This window comes from Schistocerca gregaria, chromosome 1, assembly GCF_023897955.1.
Source record: "Schistocerca gregaria isolate iqSchGreg1 chromosome 1, iqSchGreg1.2, whole genome shotgun sequence".
In the NCBI taxonomy this organism is placed as follows: Eukaryota; Metazoa; Arthropoda; class Insecta; order Orthoptera; family Acrididae; genus Schistocerca; species Schistocerca gregaria.
This window is the reverse complement of record NC_064920.1, coordinates 412,055,457-412,079,929: the sequence shown is the minus strand read 5'-3', so window position 1 is coordinate 412,079,929 and position 24,473 is coordinate 412,055,457. Positions and strand designations below refer to the sequence as shown.

Genomic DNA, 24,473 nt, shown 5'->3' with positions numbered 1-24,473 from the left:
GGTTTGAAAAGTTCTCAGAAAGGAACAGAAAAAAAGTACTTACATCACTGAAACTTTTTTTAGTTTTCAATGTAGTCTCCTTGTAGATTAATGCACTTGGCCCAATGATGTTCCAGTGCCTTGATCCCATATCAAAAAGGAGTTTCCTCCAGGCCTGCAAAATAGTTGTCAACTCTAGCTATCAATTCTTCATTTGAAGTGAATCTGTGTCCACCAAGAAAAAATTTCAGTTTTGGGAAGAGATGGAACACTAACAGAGCCACATCAGGTGAATAAGACAGGTACGGCAACAATTCATACCTTAGTTTATGTAATTTTGCCACGGCAACATCACATGTGTGCGGGTGCGCATTGTCTTGATGGAAGATAACTTTCTTCCTTGCTAAGCCTGGCCTTTATCTGCGTATCCTTTGTTACAATTTGTCCAGGAGGTTACAGTAGTTTTCTCCAGTAAATGTATGCCGAGTAGTGAGATAATCTACTAACAGAGTCCCCTTTGCATCCTAGAACAATGATACCACGACCTTTCCTGCAAAAAGAATAGTTTTTGCTTTCTTTGGTGGTGAAGAATCAGCTGTCGCCACTCCTTTGACTGTTGGTTTTTTTCTCTGGGGTATAGTAGTGCACCCAAGTTTCATTTGTGGTCACAAACTAGTGCAGAAAATCTTGTTTGTTTCTCCTAAAACGGGCCAAACATTGTTCCGATACATCCATTCTCATGCGTTTTTGATATAACCTTCCAGATGACATCTGGTAAGGGTGAGCAATTTCATGCACTTTCAGCCTTCCAAGATCACTTTTTGCAGTTTTGCAATGTTTTGTGGAGTAGTGACACATCTTGGCTGACCATTGCACGGATCATCATCTAAGCTTTCCCGACCAAATTTAAATTCATTCGCCACTTGGCAACAGTTGAATATGAAGGAGCAGTCCCCCAGTGTATTCTGGAAATTGGCATGAATGTCCTTTGCTTTCATACATTTCTTTATGAAGTACTGCTCGAATCTCGATTTTTTCCATATTCGCAAATCACTATGTGGGAACAACAACAGAGCCATGTCATTGCCACAGCTCTCTTCCAAGAGCACTGAAGTGGCATGTGTTTACAGGCAACAGCCCAATGAATATCACATGAACAACTCATTGCAGTAATGCTGACCATTCGTGGTGATTCCGAGAACTCTTGAAACCACCCTCGCAAATTATACAATGGTAAGACAGAGAAACCTAGTTTTAAACTGTAATACATTTCCAGGGGCAGATGTGGACTCTGACCACAGTTTATTGGTTATGAACTGCAGTTTAAAACTGAAGAAACTGCAAAAGGGTGGGAATTTAAGGACGTGGGACCTGGATAAACTGAAAGAACCAGAGGTTGTAGAGAGTTTAAGAGAGAGCATTAGGGAATGATTGACAAGAACGATGGAAATAAATACAGTAGAAGAATGGGTAGCTTCAAGGGATGAAAAAGTGAAGGCAGCAGAGGATCAAGTAGGTAAAAACACAAGGGCTAGTATAAATCCTTGGGTAACAGAAGAGATATTGAATTCAATTGATGAAAGGAGAAAATATAAAAACACGGTAAATGAAGCAGGTGAAAAGGAATAGAAACATCTCAAAAATGAGATCGACAGGAAGTGGAAAATGGCTAATCGGGGATGGTTAGCGGACAAATGTAAGGATGTAGAGGTATATATCACTAGGGGTAAGACCGATACTGCCTGCAGGAAAATTAAAGAGATCTTTGGAAAAAAGTAAACTACCAGTATGAATATCAAGAGCTCAGATGGAAAACCAGTTCTAAGCAAGGAAGGGAAAGCAGAAAGGTGGAAGGAGTATACAGAGTGTCTATACAAGGGCGATGTACTTGAAAGCAACATTATGGAAATGGAAGAGGACATAGATGAAGATGAAATGGGAGATATGATACTGCATGACAGAGCACTGTAAAACCTAAGTCAAAGGAAGGTCCTGGGAGCAGACAACATTCCATTAGAACTACTGATAGCCTTGGGGGAAGCCACCCATGACGAAACTCTTCCATCTGGTGGGCAAGATGTATGTGACAGGCAAAATACCCTCAGGCTTCAAGAAGAATACAACAATGCAAGTCCCAAAGAAAGCAGGTGTGAAAATTACCGAACTATCAGTTTAATAAATCTCAGCTGAAAAATACGAATGTGAATACTTTACAGACAAATGGAGAAACTGGTAGATGCACACCTCAGGGAAGATCAGTTTTGATTCTGTAGAAATGTTGGAATGCGCAAGGCAGTATTGGCTCTACGACTTATCTTAGAAGATAGATTAAGGAAAGGCAAACCTACATTTCTAGCATTTGTGGACTTAAAGAAACCTTTTGGCAACAATGCCTGGAATACTCTTTTTCAAATTCTAAAAGTGGCAGGGGTCAAATACAGTGAGCAAAAGGCTATTTACAATTTGTACAGGAACCAGATGGCAGTTATAAAAGTCAAGGGGCAGGAAAGGGAAGCAGTGATGGGAAAGGGAGTGAGACAGGGTTGTAGTCTATCCCTGATGTTATTCAATCTGTATACTGAGCATGCAGTAAAGGAAACAAAAGAAAAATTCGAAGTAGGAATTAAAATCACAGTGAAGAAATAAAAACTTGGAGGTTTGCCGATGACATTGTAATTCTGTCAGAGACAGCAAAGGAACCGGAAGAGCAGTTGAAAGGGATGGAGAGTGTCTTGAAGGAGGATATAAGATGAACATGAACAAAAGCAAAATGACAATAATGGAATGTTGTTGAATTAAATCAGGTGATGCTGAGGAAATTAGATTAGGAAATGAGACACTGAAAGTAGTAGATGCCTTTTGCTATTTGGGCAGCCAAATAACTGATGGTGGTTGAAGTAGAGAGGATATAAAAAGTAGACTGGCAATGGCAAGGAAAGGGTTTCTGAATAAGAGAAGTTTATTAACATCGAGTATAGATTTAAGTGTCAGGAAATCTTTTCTGAAAGTATTTGTGTGGAGTGTATCCTTGTATGGAAGTGAAACGTGAATGATAAATAGTCTAGATAAGAAGAGAATAGAAGCTTTTGAAATGTATTGCTACAGAATAATGCTGAAGATTTGATGGGTAGATCATTAACTAACTAGGAGGTACTAAACAGAACTAGGAAGAAGAGGAATTTGTGGCACAAATTGACTAGACGTAGGGATTGGTCAGTAGGACAACTTATGAGTCATTAAGGGATCACCAATTTAGTATTGCACGGAAGTGTGGAGGGTAAGAATTGTAGAGGAAGTCCTATGGATGAATACACTATGCAGATTCAAAAGGATGTGGGTTGCAGTAGCTAGTCAGAGCGGCCTGAGCTAGCGAGGCGAGCGCATCGCTGCCGTTGCGCGCTACGCTAACTCGGCCGTTGAGAGCTCGTGAAGAGGTTTCTGTGCTGTGGGAGCCGCGCAGAGCAAATTGTCGTGCGTTGTTGTCACAACGCATGCAGATTGTCGTGTTCCGCACCTCACAGCATGGCAAAGAAGGGTGCGCAGAGGAAACCTGCCGTTACGAAGGGTCCTTCGGTTGCGCAACTCACTGAGTCTGCCGACCATGCAAGGAACTCCCGAGAAGACGAGTCGCGGCCTGTCCCTCCTTTGTACATCAAGCGCTGTTCGACACCATGACAAATTGCGCTCGGAACGAAGTGGTCTACGAGTCTGTCGATACAGACTCGCTGATCTGCATTCGAGCTGCCAACGTGGCCGACCACAGGGCGATCAAGGTCGCAGTGGCCGACCACGTTGTCGACGCGCCCCCGGCGCGTGAGAAGGCACCTTCCGTAGGAAGACGACCAAGGCACTCCTCAGGGGACTACCTTGGTGCTGTGATGAGGCAGCGGTCCGGGAAGGGCTGCTGCGAGCCGGGTTTGGTAGTGCAACCGCAAGGTTGCACAACCGGACCAACAAGAAGAGGGCGCCGCTCTATGCCGTGACCGTGCAAACGGTCGACGGCGGGAGCGACATCCTCGACTTGCGGAAGCTGCTGGGCTTCCCAGTGACGTCAGAGGCTCTCCCGACCGCCATGGACCCCCAGCCCCAGTGCTTAAGGTGCCAGGGCGAGGGCCATGTTGCGAAGTATTGCCGCAACGCGGTGCGGTGCGTCAAGTGCTCAGGGGAGCACGACAGCTGCGCCTGCGACCGCGGCAGAAACGTTCTGCCGACCTGTGTCCGGTGTGGCGGCCCGCATGTCGCCAGTTGGCGCGGCTGTGCGGCTTTCGCAAGCAGCAGCCGTGCCGGGGGCGGCGAGGCGGCCGCACCGACGCAGCGGAGGAAGCGAAGACGACGTCGGAAACGGCGTAGGGCGCAGAACAGCCCGGCGCAGCAGAGGGATGGCGCAGCAGCAGCTCCACCTGCCAGGAGCAGGGAAGACCGCTTGGAAACGGGCGGCCAGGACGCAGCCCGCGCCCCCTGAAGATACGTGACCTCGAACTCGGCACCGCCGTGAAGGAGGCCACTGCAGCCCTCAGAGCCGTCATTGCAACAGAGAGGGCTGCCTTCGCAGCCGCCATGGCTGCAGAGAAAGAAGAGGCCTTAAGGCAGCTGCGAGCAGTCTTCGCCCGAAGCCCCGGCACAGTAGTACCTGCGAACACTCCTGCGACCTCGCAGAAGGACGTCCACGCGCCTGAGCCAGCGGTTGCCCCAGCAGCACCGCAGGTGAAAGGTGCTAAGAAGAAAACGGCCGCCCCAGCTGAACCGGTGGCAACGCCGACCGCTACGGGAGCGGGTCCCCCAAGGGATCTAGAACCCAAAAGGGCAGCCTTTATCGCCCAGGCGCGAGCGAACGGCAAAACTTCCTCGGACGCTGAACTGTCGCAGCTCTTTGAACAATCGGAGCTCATGGAAGCTACATTGCGAAAGGGCTGCGGCGTGCGCTGAACTCTTATGTTACAGGGAGGAAGCCACTGCAGCTGGCCCAGGGGACTACAAGCGAGCCCAGCCGCAGCACCAGGACTGACCCAGCTAACGGACACGCAGCACATAGCTAACGGTGCACGATACCTCACGCTAACTGACCTCACCTTGCATGCTCTATCGCAGCTAGCAAGCCGCTACTGCCCTTACTATCTGTCCTACTGTCGCAGAGGTTTTTTTCCCTTGGCGCTGGCCTTGGCACTTTTTTCCCTCTGCCCTTACAACCACTACCCTTCGATCGCTTTCGACCACTTCTATCTCCTGATGGACAATGTAAATGAGTAATCTTACCCAGACGCATGGACAACATCACAGCCTGCATCCTGTGATGCCTGATTCAAAACTAACATGCTAACAGAGGTGACAGTAGAACTTTTGGTTTGGTCACCACGTTGGTGCGGGCGTGGAGGGGCCCCATCCTATGTCAGAGATAAAGAGGCTTGTGCAGGATAGAGTACCATGGAGAGCTGCATTAAACTAGTCTCTGGACTGAAGACCACATCAAGAACAACATAGAATTAGAAAACAGTGGTTGTCATTTGTTGGGTGTAGAAGGGACCAAACTGCGTGGTCATCAGTCAAAACAGTGTTTGTCATTTCTTCCTGTAATTTGAATCTTGAAGTTAAAACATTTGGTGATTTAAAATTTGTATTCCTTGAATTATACTCTCATCCTGCATCTTAAAACTGAGTTTTTCACTATCTAAATTATCATTGAAACAAGCTGAGCACCAGAATGAGCCAATAGATGGTAATGATGATCATGAAGCGGAATTATTTTATCGTATTATTATTTACACACAATAACAAAGTTATTGTCTGGAGCTATTACATGGAATTCACTAGACTGACCATCTGATTTCACACAGAGCATATCAATATGCATTGCATATAGGACATTTATTTTAAAGCATCGTAGTTCACTGTAGCTGTCTGAGTCCATACATAAAGACACAGCAGTACCTGAATGAAAACTGGTGGAAGATCTGTCTGATTAAATTTCTGTTTCTTCCCAACTGGCATTTGAATGTGAAAGCCCCTAGTGGAATTAAGATTAACTCTCAGTGGTAAGTTGTGTTCTTCTGCAAGATCTTTCACTAATCCTGCAACAAAACAAAGCATAAATTATCAGCACTAACAAATATCAGAACTACATGTGAAATAGGTGTATGTAGCAAAACTCAATACATCTTATTTTCATGTCAGTCCGCCCATTATCATTATTATGTAGGAACAGGCAAAAAAAGTATTTTCAGTGTGAAAAAAATGAAGAAAGGAAGAACTCATTTGTAGTTGACTGATTGGGGCTGCATAAACACATATAGCAGTACAAAAAAATTCATCAGCATTCAAGCACAATACACAGGTATTCCAATCAACCTGTCTACACCTGAATAAGAGAGGGAAAGATAGGTTGGCTGAGCTTCTTGCAGAAAATGTATGGGGGGTGGGGACCATCACAAGAAGCAAGATCCCTCCGGTTACTGGTGTCAGAGAGAGAGAGAGAGAGAGAGAGAGAGAGAGGGGGGGGGGGGGGGGGGAGGGAGGGAGAGGGAGAGAGAGGGGTACTCTTTTCAGGTTAGAATCAGGATTCAGGTACTCTATTATGAAGGAAGCTCAAATAACAGAAGAGTCCCACAAAATTACTAAGAATGCACAGAATTAAGTAAAGTTAGCTTATTTTAGAGGATTGAGTAATAAGGTAGAGGAGTTTCTTGTCTCGAAAATTTAGAGAACTCTGAAAAGAGAGACATCCTGCACCTAACTGACTATGTAACTACAGGGTTAGGTGAAAGATTACTCTCAAGCACCTTGGGGCTTATGGAAAAGGAGGAGTTGTTACATATAGTAAGACAGAACATGAAGTACAAAAACATCGAGATATTGTGAATCAATACTGAGAAACATTTCACTTTTAATTGTAACTGTATATAGGTCCCCACTGGGAAATTTTGAACCATTTATGAGGAATTTGGATTCCTTATTATGCTGTCAGCAGCAATCAGTTAATAGCATATGGTGACTTCAATGTAGATTTTATAAAGGATTCTGTGAGGGGAAAGGGTCTGGAAACTTTATTTGGATCTTTTGATCTCAGTAATTACCTTTCCAACAAGGTTGTATAAAGACAGTAGCACCGTAACTGATGATGTTTTCTTCAGTAAAGCTCAAAGCAAGAAAAAAACTGTATAATCAGTAACAAATGCTCTCTACAATCGTGATGCACAGTCAGTTAGAATAAATAAGATAGTGCCTTACAGTACTGATACTTCTCGGGGGGATATCAGTTAGAATAATTAATGACTCCAGAACAAATATTTTTAAGAACAGTTTACAAGAGATGACCTTGATGTTAATTATAATGAAGCAAATGCTGACGTAAAATTTAATCTATTCCATGATGCATTTATATCATTATTTGAAAGTCTGCATAAGCTGATGATAAAGGACATTACAGCCATGTATAAAACCATGGAAAATAGAAATATATCTGTTAGCAAGAACAGGTAGAGATCCTGTAGAAGTTACACTCTACAAAAACTACTGAAAATAACAAATAAAAGTTATTAAAATCAAGGAACATGCACATTAAATCAGAAATCAGTAAGTCCAACAATAGATTTTAGTTATATGGAATGTAATGAAACAAGAAACAGGACAACTGGCCACAGAATAGAACAATATCACTACTGAATGAAATGGAAAGGCTATAAATGATGAATGACAGGTACAACTCCAGATTGCTGCTTTCATTCAACCTGAAAGTTGCATTATGACAAGAGGTACCAGAGATAGTGGACATGTAAGCTTGAGGTGTGTGAATGTATGTGTTTTCTTTTCTGAGGGATGCTTTGGCCAGAAGTTCAATTTGCAACAGTCTTTTCATTGTGTCTGTCTTCAACTCAGCATGTCGACTTTACGTTGGGTAGGAATCTGTTCTTTTCATAATACTGTTGATATTCCAACTTGTACTTTGCATTGTCTGATTTCATCTTTAAGAAATAAAATCTTCATTGCTCAAAAATGTGCTGTAAGAATAATATGTAGTGCTCTCCTTCAGTCATCTTAATAGACATCGGTTTAAGGAGTTAGGCATTCCGACTGCTGCTTCACAGTCAGCAGTGTTCTCCTTGCCAGCATGGACAGACCTGCTCCATGCCAGCAATTCCTACTGTCATCAAGAAATGTAGATCTGATGATGATCACATTGAGGATCAAAACCAGTCATGTAAAAATAAAAATTAATAACTTATATGGGACTATGACTATGTTTACTAAATAAGCAAATAAGTTAAAAACAGAATGGTTCAACTGTATTCTGGCGACAAAACTAAATTATTTTTTAAAGGTCATTACTATTATCAATACTTCACAGCAATACTGGTTATGTAAGTTACCAACAATGATATTATTTGTATTGAATACTAACATTAACACATGACACTATGTACTGGAGTTTACAGCTTGTGAAACTAATGTATGAACAATATCTTCAACACACAGTACACACATTACATACAAACTTTGTACTTTGCATAATGCATGTATGACAGGTCCCTTTTTCCCCCTAAGGTAAGTCTTTCTGCTCCCGGGATTGGAATGACTCCTTACCCTCTCCCTTAAAACCCACATCCTTTTGTCTTTCCCTCTCCTTCCCTCTTTCCTGATGAAGCAACCGTTGATATTTGTGTGTGTGTTTGTGTTTTTTATTGTGTCTATCTACCAGTGCTTTCCCGTTTAGTAACTCAAAAAAATCCATTCTCTGAGTTGTAGGTAGTTCCCACATTAGACTGGAAATTACTACATTATTCACTTCGTAATAGTGGAGGAAGTAATTGACAGCACAACTCAACAGTAACTATGTAATGGCTGATACACTGCTGTAGGTTCTACACAGAATTTTATTATTATAACATTGCAGAAAATTTCTTATAGAATGTAAATTGTTCTAACCCAAGAGCACTACAAGTCATTGTTGAACAGTACACATACATGCAAGACAAGGTACAATACAATTTTTAATACACACGTGGCTGCCGGAGCCTTGTGTTTCAGTCTATATAGTCATTAATTCCAACAAGGGGTGCAATCAGCAGGCTGGGCACACAACTGCTATTGTATTAGCAGGCCAGATGGCCTCTAGTGGCTAAATTAAGCATAAATTTCACAGGTGAACTATCAAGCAGTGCACACACAAAATTGGTAGTTACAGCACTCTTCTTCCTTTGTGAAGAACTCAGCACTGAGCTCACATCTATTTCTTCTGTTGTCAATGTAGATCGTTGAGTCATGTGTAGGGTTCAAAGTAGAGTGAGCACAGGCACGTGTGAAGTCCGCCCCCCAGTGAGAGGCTGTATGGGAGGACATGTGATGTTGGTGTAGCTTTAATTTCCACACTTGAGTCCAACACCAGGGAAGGAGGTTACAGTAAAGATGGCAGAACAAGCAGTGCTGGCTATGACGGAGGCAGCAGTGGCAGAGGCGTTGGTTGTGACAGAGTGGGTGCTGGGGTTCAGCTGTGGTCCCCAACAGCTGAAGGGGGCACCCACAGCACAATTGTGGAAACATCAGTAGGGGCAACAGAGAAGGAAAGGGCACTGGCTGCAATTTAGGAGACACCCAGGCAGACGGAAAATGCAGGGGCCTTGGTGGTTCACCCGGTGTGCAGCTGCCCGTGCTAGGTCACAGCTGGTGGAAGTGTCACGGCACCTTCCCCTCAGTCCTGCAGATGACACGGAGACATCAGGAATGTGTACTGCTGGCAGCTATTTTGGCCAGAGGCCAAACTCTCAAGCCCAAAGAGCTGTGTCAGGCTGGAAGCACTGTGGCACCGGTGCCAGCAGACGGCCTGGCATTGGCCAAAGCAGATGTACAGAGTCTGGGGCTGACAACTGTGCAACAACACTCCCAGACTCTTGTCCCCAACAAGGCTGAACCTATAAGAACTGAGGAACTAGCAAAGCGCTACTTCTGGTATCAAATCTAAAACATATTTTTTCATCTGAGTCTTAATGTTCAGACTAGTTGTTCTGCTTCCCTGTTCAATTGAGAGTGAAAAGAAGGGTACCATATTTTTTTAGAAACTTTCAAATTCCTGAGAAATGAACTGGGGGTCATTGTCTGTAACTAATATACATGGAAGACCTTCCATTGTAAAAGTTTTTGACAAAGCTGAAATTTTTGCCACCACAGAACTAGACAGACAATGCGCCACATATGGAAACCTAGAATAAGCATCAATTACAACAAGCCAGTAGAGATTAAAAAAAGATCCTGTAAAATCTACATGATTTCATTCCCAAGGCTGCTTTGGATCCAACTAGAACAACAGAAAGCATGGGGAGCTGCCTCATGGGTGGCACACTGTGGGCAGGCTGACAACTCGCACTATTTCCCCACCTATGTCTGGCCAAAAGACATGTCTTTGTGCTAACGCTGTGTGACACACCCCAGTGGTTCACATCTAGTAAATGCATAACCTCATGCCAAAGGACAGACAGGACTTCAACTCAGGGAGCTGTGTCTCTGTACCTAACAGCAGTTCTCTGTCTCAAATAGAAAGATGATCCTGTAATACAAAATAATTTCTGAAAGGATCAGAAGCACATGACAGAGATTTGTCTGGTTTGGCTGAAAAGTGGTCAAACAAGGAGCTGATTGAAATTTCCACTCCGCAGCAGAGTAAGCGCTGATATGAAACTTTCTGGCAGATTAAAATTGTGTGCCAGGCTGAGACTTCAACTCGGGACCTTTGCCTTTCACGGGCAAGTGCTCTACCAATTGAGCTACCCAAGCACGACTCATGCCCCGTCCTCACAGCTTTACTTCTGCCATTACCTTGTCTCTTACCTTCCAAACTTAACAGAAGCTCTTCTGCGAACCTTGCAGAACTAGCACTCCTGAAAGAAAGGATATTGCGGAGACATGGCTTAGCCACAGCCTGGTGAATGTTTCCAGAATGAGATTTCCACTCTGCAGCAGAGTGTGCACTGATATGAAACTTCCTGGCAGATTAAAACTGTGTGCTGGGCCAAGACTCGAACTCAAGACCTTTGCCTTTCGTGGGCAAGTGCTCTACCAACTGAGCAACCCAAGCATGACTCACGCCCCGTCCTCACAGCTTTACTTCTGCCAGTACCTCGTCTCCTACCTTCCAAACTTAACAGAAGCTCTTCTGCGAACATTGCAGAACTAGCACTCCTGAAAGAAAGGATATTGCGGAGACATGGCTTAGCGACAGCCTGGGAGATGTTTTCAGAATGAGATTTTCACTCTGCAGCGGAGTGTGCACTGATATGAAACTTCCTGGCATATTAAAACTGTGTGCCGGGCCGAGACTCGAACTCGGGACCGTTGCCTTTTGCGGGCAAGTGCTCTACCAACTGAGCAACCCAAGCACGACTCACGCCCCATCCTCACAGCTTTACTTCTGCCAGTACCTCGTCTCCTACCTTCCAAACTTAACAGAAGCTCTTCTGCGAACCTTGCAAAACTAGCACTAGTACCTCTTCTCCTACCTTCCAACCTTAACAGAAGCTCTTCTGCGAACCTTGCACAGCTAGCACTAGTATCCCTTCTCCTACCTTCCAAACTTAACAGAAGCTCTTCTGCGAGCCTTGCAGAACTAGCACTAGTACCTCTTCTCCTACCTTCCAAACTTAACAGAAGCTCTTCTGCGAACCTTGCAGAACTGGCAGGAGTGCTAGTTCTGCAAGGTTTCACTTTCAAGTTTCTTATTACAATTGGGTATGTCTTTTCTTAAAACATTTTTTTAAATTGATTTAATTGTCACTGGATGTGCCCAGTTAAGGTTCAGTTGGGTGTCACTGTAAGTTTGTGTACATTATTTCATGCACTGCTAAAAGCTTTTAAGAGTTGTTTGGTTATATTTAAAACATATACCTCCAAGATTATGTCATTTCACTCCCAAATTCTCACTAATGTAAAGAATATTTGGTAAATTTCATCATACCTTAATCTTTGCCTTGCAGTGCTCTCAATTTAGAAATTGTAACTATACCCTTTGCTTTTAGGTGCCATCCTTTTAAGTTTGCTGAACTATGTGGAATCTTGTAATCTTAATAAATTGTAATTCAAATGTGCATTGATGAGTGATGTTCAATCCCAATTTGCCCAGGCCTTCCTTGTCTTTCCTAGAAGAGGCACATTGAGGCATCTAAGCCATAAATAGAGGTGATCTCTTTAAGGGTGTCCACATTTAAACTGGTGTCAGTGAGCAACTAAAATGACTAGCAAGAGCTACACATTCAGTAAACTAGATAAAGAGACAGTCACAAATATCAGAAAGAGGAACTGTGTACACTTACCTATGGGAGGAGCATGTAGAGCTATTGTGGCTCAAGTTTGAGCTGGATAGAAATGCACTTAGTAGAACAGCTTTATGAGGGAGGAACAATACATAATCAACAGTGTAAAGAAATTCTCCATAATCAATAGAGTAAAGAAACTCCCAAAGAAACAGAGGCTACTGCAAAATATTTGTGAAAAAAAGAATTCAGCTACAGACAGAGAGATTTTGAATGAAATGCATTTAGCTGCCAAAAGGGTAATGTGTGAAACCTGCACTGACTACCATATCAGAATCTTAGCAAGGATCTATCACAAAACTGAAAGAAATTCTGGTCATATGTAAAGGCTGTCAATGGCACCAAAATTAGTGTCTCAGACATTCTAGGATTAAACAGAATCCAAAATTGAGAACAACAAAGCTAAAGCCAAAATGCTGAACTCCATTTTTAAATCTTCCTTTAACAAACAAATATTTTTGAATTAAAAAAGCCACACAATAAAAAAGTAGATGCATTGACTCGTCAATAGACACACACAAAAGAGAGGAAACTTGCTATCTTTCAGAGTAATCCTTTCTCTGAGCTTGAGTAAAATACACACATACACATGTGCGCGCACACACACACACACACACACACACACACACACACACACACACACACACACACACACCATTCTACCAGAACTTTCCTATGGCCTTTACAAAGTAAGATACAGAAGTACTGTCTTGCACCATTGCAAAAGATGAATGATTAGATATTTGTGTCAGTGGTGCTGAGAAAAGCAGAAACTGAAATTGCTAAAATGGGACAAGACTCCAGGGCCCAATGGAATCCATGTCAGATTCCATAAAGAATTTACCCATTTTAATCATAATATGCTCTAGATGATCTGTACTCATGGCCGCAATCCATTATCCTCATTCCTTCACAACCTCAACATCTTTTCTCCCATCGGCTTCACCTGGTCCTCCTCTAATCAACACGCCACCTTCCTGGATGTTGACCTCTACATCACTGATGGCACCATCCACATTAAACCCACTAAGCACCATCTGTACCTGTATTTTGACAGCTGCTCTTCCTTCAACACCAAAAAATCCCTCCCGTATGTCCTAGTTAACTGTGGATGATGTATCTGCACTGACAAGAACTACCTTGCCCAGTATGCTGAAGGCCTCACAAAAGCCTTCACAGACAGGCAATACTCCTCAAACCTAGTCCACAAACACATTTCCCATGCCATATCCTCACACGCTATTGTCTACCCAACCTACATAACATCCTGGTCCATACCTCTGCAACTCTTATACCCAAATCCTTGACACAGTGGTCACATCCCCATGGAAAATCCAAGTGCAAGAGCTGTCCAATCCATGCTCTGAGCACTTCCTACTCCAGTCCTGTCACAGGCTTCTCCTACCCTATCACAAGCAGGGCCACATGCGAGAGCAGCCTTGTCATATGAGTTCTGTTCAAAAAATTCCGGAATATTTGTAATTTCCTGCCAATGGTGTGTTGGAGCGAAATGCTGTTGGCATTCTTGCACATGACTGTGTTTAATGTGTAACTGCCATAAGTTTCATTGTTGTATGTCAGTTACGTATTGGTCAGTGCTCCATTGAGTAGAATGCTGTGTTGCACAGCTTGCAAATTACAAGATTTCAGAGTTAGAGCTGCTACTCCTCTGCACTAAATTTTGCGTGAAACTCAAGAAAACCTTTACAGATACACAGTATATGATGCAGGAAGCCTAAGGTGATGAGTACTTAAGCTGTACTTAGTGCTACCAATGGTTCACACAGTTTAAATATGGTCAGATGGAAGTTAAAGATGATCCTCATTCAGAATATCCTTCAACGTCTACTAACAACACTCATGTCAGGAAGTCAATGAAACTGGGCATGCCAATCGAAGACTGACTGTATGAGAGATTGCAGAAGAATGTAATATTTCATTTGGAACATGTCATAAAATCCTGACACAGTATCTCGGATTGCTTCATACTGTAGCCAAGTTCACCACAAGGATCATGTGTCAAGACCACAAAGACCTTTGCCTCGCAATCTGTGCAGAGCTTTTGGATTGTGCCAATGAGAATGAGATGTTCCTTAAGAGAATTGTAATTGGTGATGAGATTCGGGTCTATGGTTAGGATGTTGAGACCAAGGTCCAATTTTCACAGTGTGTGGTGAAATAATCTCCAAGACCAAAAAAAGCTTGTCAGGTCAGGTCACATGTCAAAGCCAAGCTAATAATTTTCTTTGACAGAAAAGGATTAGTTCATCATGAATTTGTGCGAGAGAGACAAACTGTTAATTGATGGATGTTAATTGATTATGTTGTGATGCCTGCAAGAAAATGTGAGAAGGAAACAGCCTGAAATGTGGCAATACAATTCATTCCTCTCAGTGCCTGAATATTGCACAAAAGCCAAAATCACTGTGCTGCTTCATTCTCTGTACTCTCCAGTCTTGGCCCTTTCAGACGTTTTTTTAATTTCCAAAGTTGAAAATCCCATTGAAAGGACAAAGATTTGCAATGACAGATGAGATAAAAGAAAATTTGCAGACAGCAATAGGAAAGGCACTGCCATTGTCAGTCTTGCTGGAACCATATAGAGTCACATGTGTGTGTGTGTGTGTGTGTGTGTGTGTGTGTGTGTGTGTGTGAACATTTTACTCTAGTTCATCAAAGGATAACTCTGTAAGCTAGCCAGTTTTCTTTCTTTTGAGTGTGCCTCTGCTTTTCGGTGAGTAGTTTCCCTTAATCCTTAAATACTTTTATTATTATTATTATTATTATTAGTGGCAGTGATCAGGTGCAAAGCACTGACAGCCAGATTCTTCCAGGTTCTGTCAATTCAGAAATAAGTAGTCCAGCAATCAAATGACTTACAAACACTGGGCCTAAGTAAAGAGCACAGATTTTAATTTGATTGTTTTTACATGGGGGCACACGGTTTGCTAGGGACATGAATGGTACAGAGGCAGCATGTTTTATTTCAAGTTTCTATTGTCAGTGGGGGATAGTTTGCTTTCTCTTTTGATAAGGAGTTGTAGGCAGCATTCACAATCCACAGACAACTGCTTCATCATTATATAAAAAATAGATTGTTAGAAATAAGCATTATCAACTGTCTCAATGACTCTTTAGGAAGTGGTTCAATAAAATACCTACAGAAAGCAAATATCATTTATCTTTCATCACTTCAAAAATGAAAATATTCAAACTTAATTCTCTTGCATTCTTAAGTTTAGTTAGGGGAGAGGAGGGGAGTGGGGGAGGGAGAGCATTGGATAATAGCTGATTGCACTCAGGGGTAATGTTCTTAAAAAGGTTGGGAACCACTGCTCTCTATACAATAAATGTGTGTGCATGTTTTTAGGAGAGGGAGCGAAAGGCATTTAACATAGTTAAGTATGAATCTTTATATGAAAAAAGCCTTAAGAAATCATCTACACAAGCAGCATGTTGCCATATTCTCCACTGAGAAAGCACACTATAGCTGCAAAACATGCAATTAACTAACTTGTGGTCTTCAGCTTCTCCTCCATGAATCAAAGAAACCTGTGACCATTTGTGCTGTCCTTATTTATGTACATTCAACATCTCCCATTAGTCCTACATCAGTAAACCCGCAATTCTTTAAAGAATTGAACTCTCATGCATAAAACAGCTTTAAATGTAGTAGTAGTAGTAGTAGTTTATTCATCCAGAGACAAAGTACATTGCATGTGTGATTACAGTATCATCATTTATGTACATTCAACATCTCCCATTAGTCCTACATCAGTAAACCCACAATTCTTTAAAGAATTGAACTCTCATGCATAAAACAGCTTTAAATGTAGTAGTAGTAGTAGTAGTTTATTCATCCAGAGACAAAGTACATTGCATGTGTGATTACAAATGAATTAATGTCTTTAATATTTGACATTTGTTATGTAAGTGAGAAAAATTTTGAAAAAGGTTTTAAATTATGCTTAAAATTTGTTGGTAGTTGGTAAGTGCATTCATGAAACATTGGATAAATAAAGTCTGAATAATGCATGGTACATTTTAAGCAGAAGCAATTTTTCATGCAGCTCAATGTTTATGGTGCCATATCTCCTGAATTGTGTGTCATACAGTGTTGTAATTTTGCAGGTACATTCAGTGGTAAATGTAGATTCTCTATCCACACTGTGTTGTGAATAGAGTTGGTACTGAAGAAGTAATAAATTAAAATGCTACATCTAATCTGTATGAACAGCAAAAATGTAGAAAGCAATAAGCTTTTCTCCATTCATCATTTTGTGTTTGTGTGTGTGTGGGGGGGAGGGGGGGGGGGAGGGGGAGGGGGGGGGGGAGATCAGGGAGAAAAAGTTACTGGTCTTATTGTGTTAAACTTTTAACATAAGATTATGCCTCTTAATGAGTATATTGTATGTCATGTGACTAGGGCCTCCCGTTGGGTAGACCGTTTGCCGGGTGCAAGTCTTTCATTTGGACTCCACTTTAGCAACTTGCGCGTCGATGGGGATGAAATGATGATGATTAGGACAACACAACACCCAGTCCCTGAGTGGAGGAAATCTATGACCCAGCCACAAATCGAACCCGGGCCCTTAGGATTGACATTCTGTCGCGCTGACCAGTCAGCTACCGGGAGTGGACATGAGCATATTATGATAGCATTTAAATCTGATCAGTAACTACATGTAATATTGAGAATCAAGTTTTTGTTGACCCAAGAAGGATAGGCAAATTGCAGCATGTACCAATGTTCTAAGATGGGATGCAAAAGTGTTTTGTACTAAATACTGAGACAAGAAATACTGCATCCGCCTGAGTGCCTAGACACGTCTTTCAGGATGTAACAAGAAAATCACTGTTTGGTTTTCACTGACTGATATTTTTGGAATCAATGACAGTTGTCATGGAGGAGGTTGTTCTGCTTGAACTCATTATATTTGAGTTACAACAAATGGACATCAGCAAAACTGGACAATAGTTTTCTTGACCATTTCTGCTACCATTCTCATAAACTAGTGTGGTTTACACTTTTTTCCATTCACTCGGCATAGTGTTTTGTCTGAGGCATCTAGAGCATATTAAGATTAAAATGGGTAAATTATTTATGGAATCTGAGATGGATTCCATTGGGCCCTGGAGTCTTGTCCCATTTTAGCAATTTCAGTTTCTGCTTTTTTCAGCACCACTGACACAAATATCTAATCATTCATCTTTTGCAATGGTGCAAGACAGTACTTCTGTATCTTACTTTGTAAAGGCCATAGGAAAGTTCTGGTAGAATGGTGTGTGTGTATTTTACTCAAGCTCAGAGAAAGGATTACTTTTGACGAGTCAATGCATCTACTTTTTTTATTGTGTGGCTCTTTTAATTAAAAAATATTTGTTTGTTAAAGGAAGATTTAAAAATGGAGTTCAGCATTTTGGCTTTAGCTTTGTTGTTCTCAATTTTGGATTCTGTTTAATCCTAGAATGTCTGAGACACTAATTTTGGTGCCATTGACAGCCTTTACATATGACCAGAATTTCTTTCAGTTTTGTGATAGATCCTTGCTAAGATTCTGATATGGTAGTCAGTGCAGGTTTCACACATTACCCTTTTGGCAGCTAAATGCATTTCATTCAAAATCTCTCTGTCTGTAGCTGAATTCTTTTTTTCACAAATATTTTGCAGTAGCCTCTGTTTCTTTGGAAGTTTCTTTACTCTATTGATTATGGAGAATTTCTTTACACTGTTGATTATGTATTGTTCCTCCCTCATAAAGCTGTTCTACTAAGTGCATATCTATCCAGCTCACACTTGAGCCACAATAGCTCTACATGCTCCTCCCATAGGTAAGTGTACACAGTTCCTCTTTCTGATATTTGTGACTGTCTCTTTATCTAGTTTGCTGAATGTGTAGCTCTTGCTAGTCATTCTAGTTGCTCACTGACACCAGTTTAAATGTGGACACCCTTAAAGAGATCACCTCTACTTATGGCTTAGATGCCTCAATGTGCCTCTTCTAGGAAAGACAAGGAAGGCCTGGGCAAATTGGGATTGAACATCACTCATCAATGTACATTTGAATTACAATTTATTAAGATTAAAAGATTCCACATAGTTCAGCAAACTTAAAAGGATGGCACCTAAAAGCAATGGGTATAGTTACAATTTCTAAATTGAGAGCACTGCAAGGCAAAGATTAAGGTATGTTGAAATTTACCAAATATTCTTTACATCAGTGAGAATTTGGGAGTGAAATGACATAAACTTGGAGGTATATGTTTTAAATATAACCAAACAACTCTTAAAAGTTTTTAGCAGTGCATGAAATAATGTACACAAACTTACAGTGACATCCAACTGAACCTTAACTGGGTACATCCAGTGACAGTTAAATCAATTTAAAAAAATGTTTTAAGAAAAGACATACAAAATTGTAATAAGAAACTTGAAGGTGAAACTTTTACAAAATATTCTGAGCAACCTTCTGATATTGCAAGCAGATTGCACCAGGCTGTAGAACCCATGACACTCCACAAGAACAGGCCAAGCGACTGAAATTAACTGGTTCTAAAACAGGCACAAGGCTGTTATTACAAAAACAATAAAATTAACAAGCACATTATATATTGTGGCAAGAAATGGCTGAATCTCACACTCTGGGGATTAGATTTAGGGATTAGCTGCATCCCTTTCTTTAATACCTCTCCATTTTACAATTTAAGAAAGGACAAGTAAAAAATTCCTGTACCAGGAGGACTACAATAAGTTAATACAATGTTGCCTCATTTAGAAGAAGAAGAAAATTTTTGGTTGCAAGACCCACACTACCAATCTTAAATTAATAATTGCCTTAATAACTAGAGAGCCGATTCTGGGTCAACTCCATCAGGATGGGTGCAAGAACACAGATGGAGTGTTTAAGGTCACACCAAAACTTTATGATGTATGCAGAAGCAAAATTTGCTGAATGTAGGACATATGCCCTTGTCCACTTGTGTTACCAAAGGGACAAAGCAATAAAAAGCAAGCATGTAATTAGAAGGATGTTATACCACAGTAGGATGAACCTTGTTGAGCAGATGAAATTATTTAAATACCAAGATCACAATTAGTGAGTATCTGTTTCTCTCAGAGGTCTGTCTAGTTAACAAGCATTACCCATGTTAGCGCACCACAGCTGGTATAATGTGTAATAATTGCAGTTAGAACAGCACTGCTAATTGTAAGCAATCACTTCAAAGTTCCTCATTTGGTATTAATGGAGAGACTGAAACATGCAGCTTGTAGTCCCGTGGCGGCATGTAGAGTAGAACTCTGGTACCAGTCCTTAGGCCATGGTGGAAAATGCCCCTCTTCCTAAGATACACCAGCTACAGTGGAATGCAGCCCATATGCCTGTCATTGAAAGCTTCCAACCATGGACCACCAAGTGCTCTTCATGCCACATGCATTTTCCAGCTAGGCACAACCTGCCTCCTAGATGGACTGTCTGTCAGTGAGCGATCTTGTCAGACACCTCTTAGAAGCTGCCCATGGATGCATTTGAGCCAAAGATGAGCACTCATGAAAGCCTGGTGTGATAGCTTGATTTATGACACTGCTCAATTGCTAGTAGAGCTAACATTTTTCTATTACGCAGAGGCTTCCTAACTATTTGTTCCAAACAGTTTACTGAGAAAGTATCTAATATTATTTTACAGGTTGTCTTGTTATGTCCACAATGTTTAAAACTGTAATCATCCCAATCAACTATTGAATGATTTAAGTCTCCTCCAATGATGACAGTATCATTGGGGAACATAAGTATTAGTGACCTGAAGCTTTAAGTTTATGCATAAATATAGGGGTAAATCTGGTGGTTGATAGAAGAAGTAGAAGAACCCAATTATAAGTTTATGCTCACCCTTGCTATTGAGTCTTGCCCAAAGAATCTCACATGTGACTTCAATTTCCATGTTAATGGATCTGAGTTTCTTGTCTGCTGTTATAAATACACAACCTCCCTTTCCCATTAGCCTAGCCTTTTGTTATACCCTCATATTTACCCCATAATCTCACTGCTGTCAATTTTAAACAATGGAAAATCCAGGATGGAATAATGACAATATTATGGAAAGGATAGACTGCTACTTACCATGTAGTGGAGACATTGAGTCACAGACAGGCACAAAAAATAGTGTTAAACAAGTAAGCTTTTGGCCAAAAGGACTTCTCCTGAATTACACAACATACACACAAACAGTCATGCCAACACAGGTCACACACAGAAGAGCAATGTCTCTTGCTGCAGAGGCCAGACTGTGAACAACAGCGCATGATGGGAGAAGCAAATGAGTGGTGGTGGTAAGGAGGTGACATGGGGGGAAGGAGGATGGGGGGGGGGGGGGGGATGACAGAGTAGAGGTGAGGGACAGTAATGTGCTGCTTGTGGGAGCATACAGGGATGAGCAGGAGAGAAAGTAGGGCATCTAGGTGAAGTCGGGAGGTTAGACAGAGGGTGTGGGAGGGGGGAGGGGGACTGGAGAAGGAGAGAAGAAAAAAGAACGTGGGTGCACTGCTGCAATAGAAGGCTATGTAGTGCTGGAGTCAAGTACCTCTTGTGCTTTGAAATATGATGAATTCCTCACTGCTCGTTGTTCCCTGGAATGAGAAATGTCCCACCCACTATCTTTTCCACCCCTCCCATAGGCATATTCCACTGACCATGGAACCTATACAGTATCCTCTTCCATCCCTATGCAGTCCTGCTCTCACTCTCTTACCTCATAGTTCATATCCCTATAATAGACACAAATGCAAGACCTACCAGTGAAATCAGTCATCTGATACATAAGCTAAGCTGCAACCACTGTGTCGCATTCTATGTGGGCATGACAACCAATAATCTATCTGTCAGCATGAATAGCCAATGACAAACTGTGGCCAAGAAACAGCTGGACCACCCATTTGCTCAGCAATCTGCTCAAAACAATGTGCCATCTGGATCCTTTCTACCAGCACAAGTGTTTCTGCAGTACTTAGGTGGGAACTCTCCCTGCAGTAGGTCCTATGTCTTTGTAAGTATCCTGGCCCCATCTTCGCTAGTCCCTGTCCTTCACTACCTATCCCATTCCTTGCTCCCACGCCAGCACTACACACTCTTCTATTCCTCCAATGCACCCACAGTATTTTTACTTCTCTCATTTTCCATTCCTCCTGCCCCTCTCCCCCACACCCTCTGTCTAACTTCTTTACTACACCTAGCTAACGTCTATTTATTTAGCAGACTTTTTGTTGTGCCTGTCTGTGACTCAGAATCTACAATATATGGTGAGCAGCAATCTATCCTCCCCATTTATTGTCACTGTGGTCAGTTTTAGAGTTTTGCCAGGTTTCTGTACATAGTATAATTGAGCTCTGTTGATATTTAGAAGTGCTACAAACTCTAGGGAAGCAGTCACTTACTAGGATTTTAATATTCACATGTGCTAAAAGATATCTTTGGGTATTACATTAATACTGCAGTGGTCATTTTTTGCACTGAATAGAGTCACCTAAGATAAGCAATTGTTGTGTGCACTCAACACTGTCAGCCACCTGGTTAGCAGCCTCTGATGTGTAGTGCATCCCTGGCACATTAAGAAGAACCCTACAGTTCTCAACTTGATGGTGCAAAACAGCCTAACTTGTAAAAGAATCTTCAAAATCTCTGTTTCCAGCTCTCTACTTGACTCAGAAACAGAGGGACAGAATCAGTTATGGATCAATGATCTAGACTGTGAACTTTGGTGAAACACCTATCAGTGATCATCACTCACAGTCTAGTTATTGGGTAGTGATAGGTTTTTTATTCCCAGGACAGGAGAGTGCTTCCATTGGAGACAATAGTACATTTGGTACATGACTCTCAGTAGTTTGTCCAACACACACATTCACAAGAGCTTCCAATCACTTGACAGCAATTGATAGTGATCTCCAGCTGTCAATGAACAGCAGCTAGCTCATCCATTACCAGCAACAACATTCACAGTTTGGCTGCATCCTGACTAGTGCAATGTTTCTCTCAACATTAAACAATTAACTTAACAAACAGCACTGATTCTGTTTGTGACATTTACCTGCTTTATTTTTTCATTGATAGAACTTGGTGTCAACATACTGCACTCTTATAATGGCAGATAAATGGGGGAAAGGGGGGGGGGGGTGGAAGTTCAACACAGACTACTGTAAATGATGTAGCCAACAGTTGCATGATTGAGTTTCACAGTTCTGTTCACAACTCCACAATATTACACAATTATATGGCCAGTACACTCTTGGCAAATGTTGATAACCCTCATTAATAGATTGCAGGCAACATCAGCATACTGCTACAATAGTTTGCTATTGAACATCTATGAGCAGTAAAAACCTAACCACACAGTTCACAGTTCTTTAAGAATAATACAGTGCATATGACACTATTTTTCAAATAAATTAAACAGACATTGTCATTAACTGTTCATGTTACACTTTTTCCACTGTTAAGTTGATGCGTTGTTAATCTAACCAATACATGTTTCACATCTGAAAATCGGCCATGGACGACTGTCTCGGGACCAAAAATCAGTCCTTTATATACCCTCACAATAACAGGAACTGAAACTATACATTGTGCATTGTTTAAATTACAGGAATTGCAATTAAAACATAACTCATTCAATTAGCTGAATACATCGAAAAATTCCTTCTTTTTAACAGTTCCTTCTAGCACAAAGGTTGGGCCAAATTATTTGTTTAAATAATGAAATTAACAGATATAGTAACACAAAAAATAATTTCCACAAACTTGATAATTATTTTGGAATTAATTAAGGGCTGGCTTGGCTAATATATTTCTGAATAGAGCTAAATAAATAGTTTAAGAATCCTAGTAGTTCTTCTTCCAAATGTTTATAATTAGTACAGAATTTATATATGTTTATAATTCAACAGTAGAATCTAAGTCAAACAACAATTATCGATTTCACCCTATAATGATCTGTATCAAAAGATATTAACTAGGAATGGTCCAAAAAATTAGGAAATTAATTACACAAAACTAAGCACAAAATTAGACAGGGTGCTATATTCCTTAACGCTGAGGACCAACCTTTCTCTTCTATGGAAATACAGATTGTACTCATGCATGTTAATGGTAATTAGGCACAACTGAAACTAATAAATTTAAGGAGGCAGATGACAAAACAAGAGAGGAAGTAAAGATGTCCCAGCTTGCTTTGTCACATAATGCCCTCATTGGATTGACCTGATAGGTTTTGTAAATAGCTAACTGAGCAATTCAATGACCTCAAGTGACCACAGAACGTGGGTTTATTATTCTACACACAAAAGAATACTACTTTAGAAATCTCCTTATCAATAACTGCAATACATATCGTTTTCAAATTTCTACTTATACAAACTGGCAATAGGAAAATCCCCATGCAAAATATTTACATGTAGTGTATTGTGCAATGGCACAAAATATCCACAAATTACATTTTTAATAAAAATAGGCATCTTCATCGTAAGTGATGTGCTTTTTGGATAAACACAGATTACATTCTAAGATACATATCATTTTATACAAGTTACAAAAAGTTAAATTGCACTGCACCTTGCAGTTCATTTTCAGGCAGAAAATTTCACTTGTTCAATGTTTAGTGTTTTGCACAAGCACTTTCACTCTTTTAATGAGTTTTAACACATTTTCACGCCAAGTCCTCCATGCCTTCAACAGGTCCAAGTGGCATTTAGTAAGGAAATGCACTGCTATCAGTTCCCTTGGAGGTGGTCCTCCTCCACCACAGCAAATGACAAAATTAGACAAATACCCTACTTTAGTACACTCACTTTTACTTCTAACTAAGTGTAAGGAAAAAATGTCTCATTCTAACAACAAATAATAGTCATTACTTTATAAATAAATACATTACACATGTCTCATAATGTCACAATAATTAGCACTAAAATTGACTATAGTACAAAAGGTGGAGACCAGTAAAAATTTTAATACTAGGCAGACATTACACTAAAAACAATACTCTAGGTCATAACTCTGTCCCAAATTGTTTAAATTTGAAATATTTGGGATTCTTTTCCATTTGCAGATTCACTAAAATGCCAAAGTCCTGGTTTGAAATTCACACCATTTACGGACTCGTAACACCTTAATGTCTAAAATATGTACATTACCTCTAGCAAAAACTGAAGTTGTG

The 24,473-nt window shown here is 41.0% G+C and overlaps 1 protein-coding gene across 1 annotated transcript in view; it reads right to left on the bottom strand.

The window, feature by feature from the left end:
* The window catches only part of LOC126349891 (mutS protein homolog 4-like), a 259,596-nt gene that overhangs the window by 94,715 nt on the left and 140,408 nt on the right, over positions 1-24,473 (bottom strand). Inside the window, exon 9 of the mRNA XM_050002468.1 lies at positions 5,905-6,044. Coding sequence (XP_049858425.1) covers positions 5,905-6,044 — 140 coding nt within the window. The remainder of the gene's footprint in view (positions 1-5,904; positions 6,045-24,473) is intronic.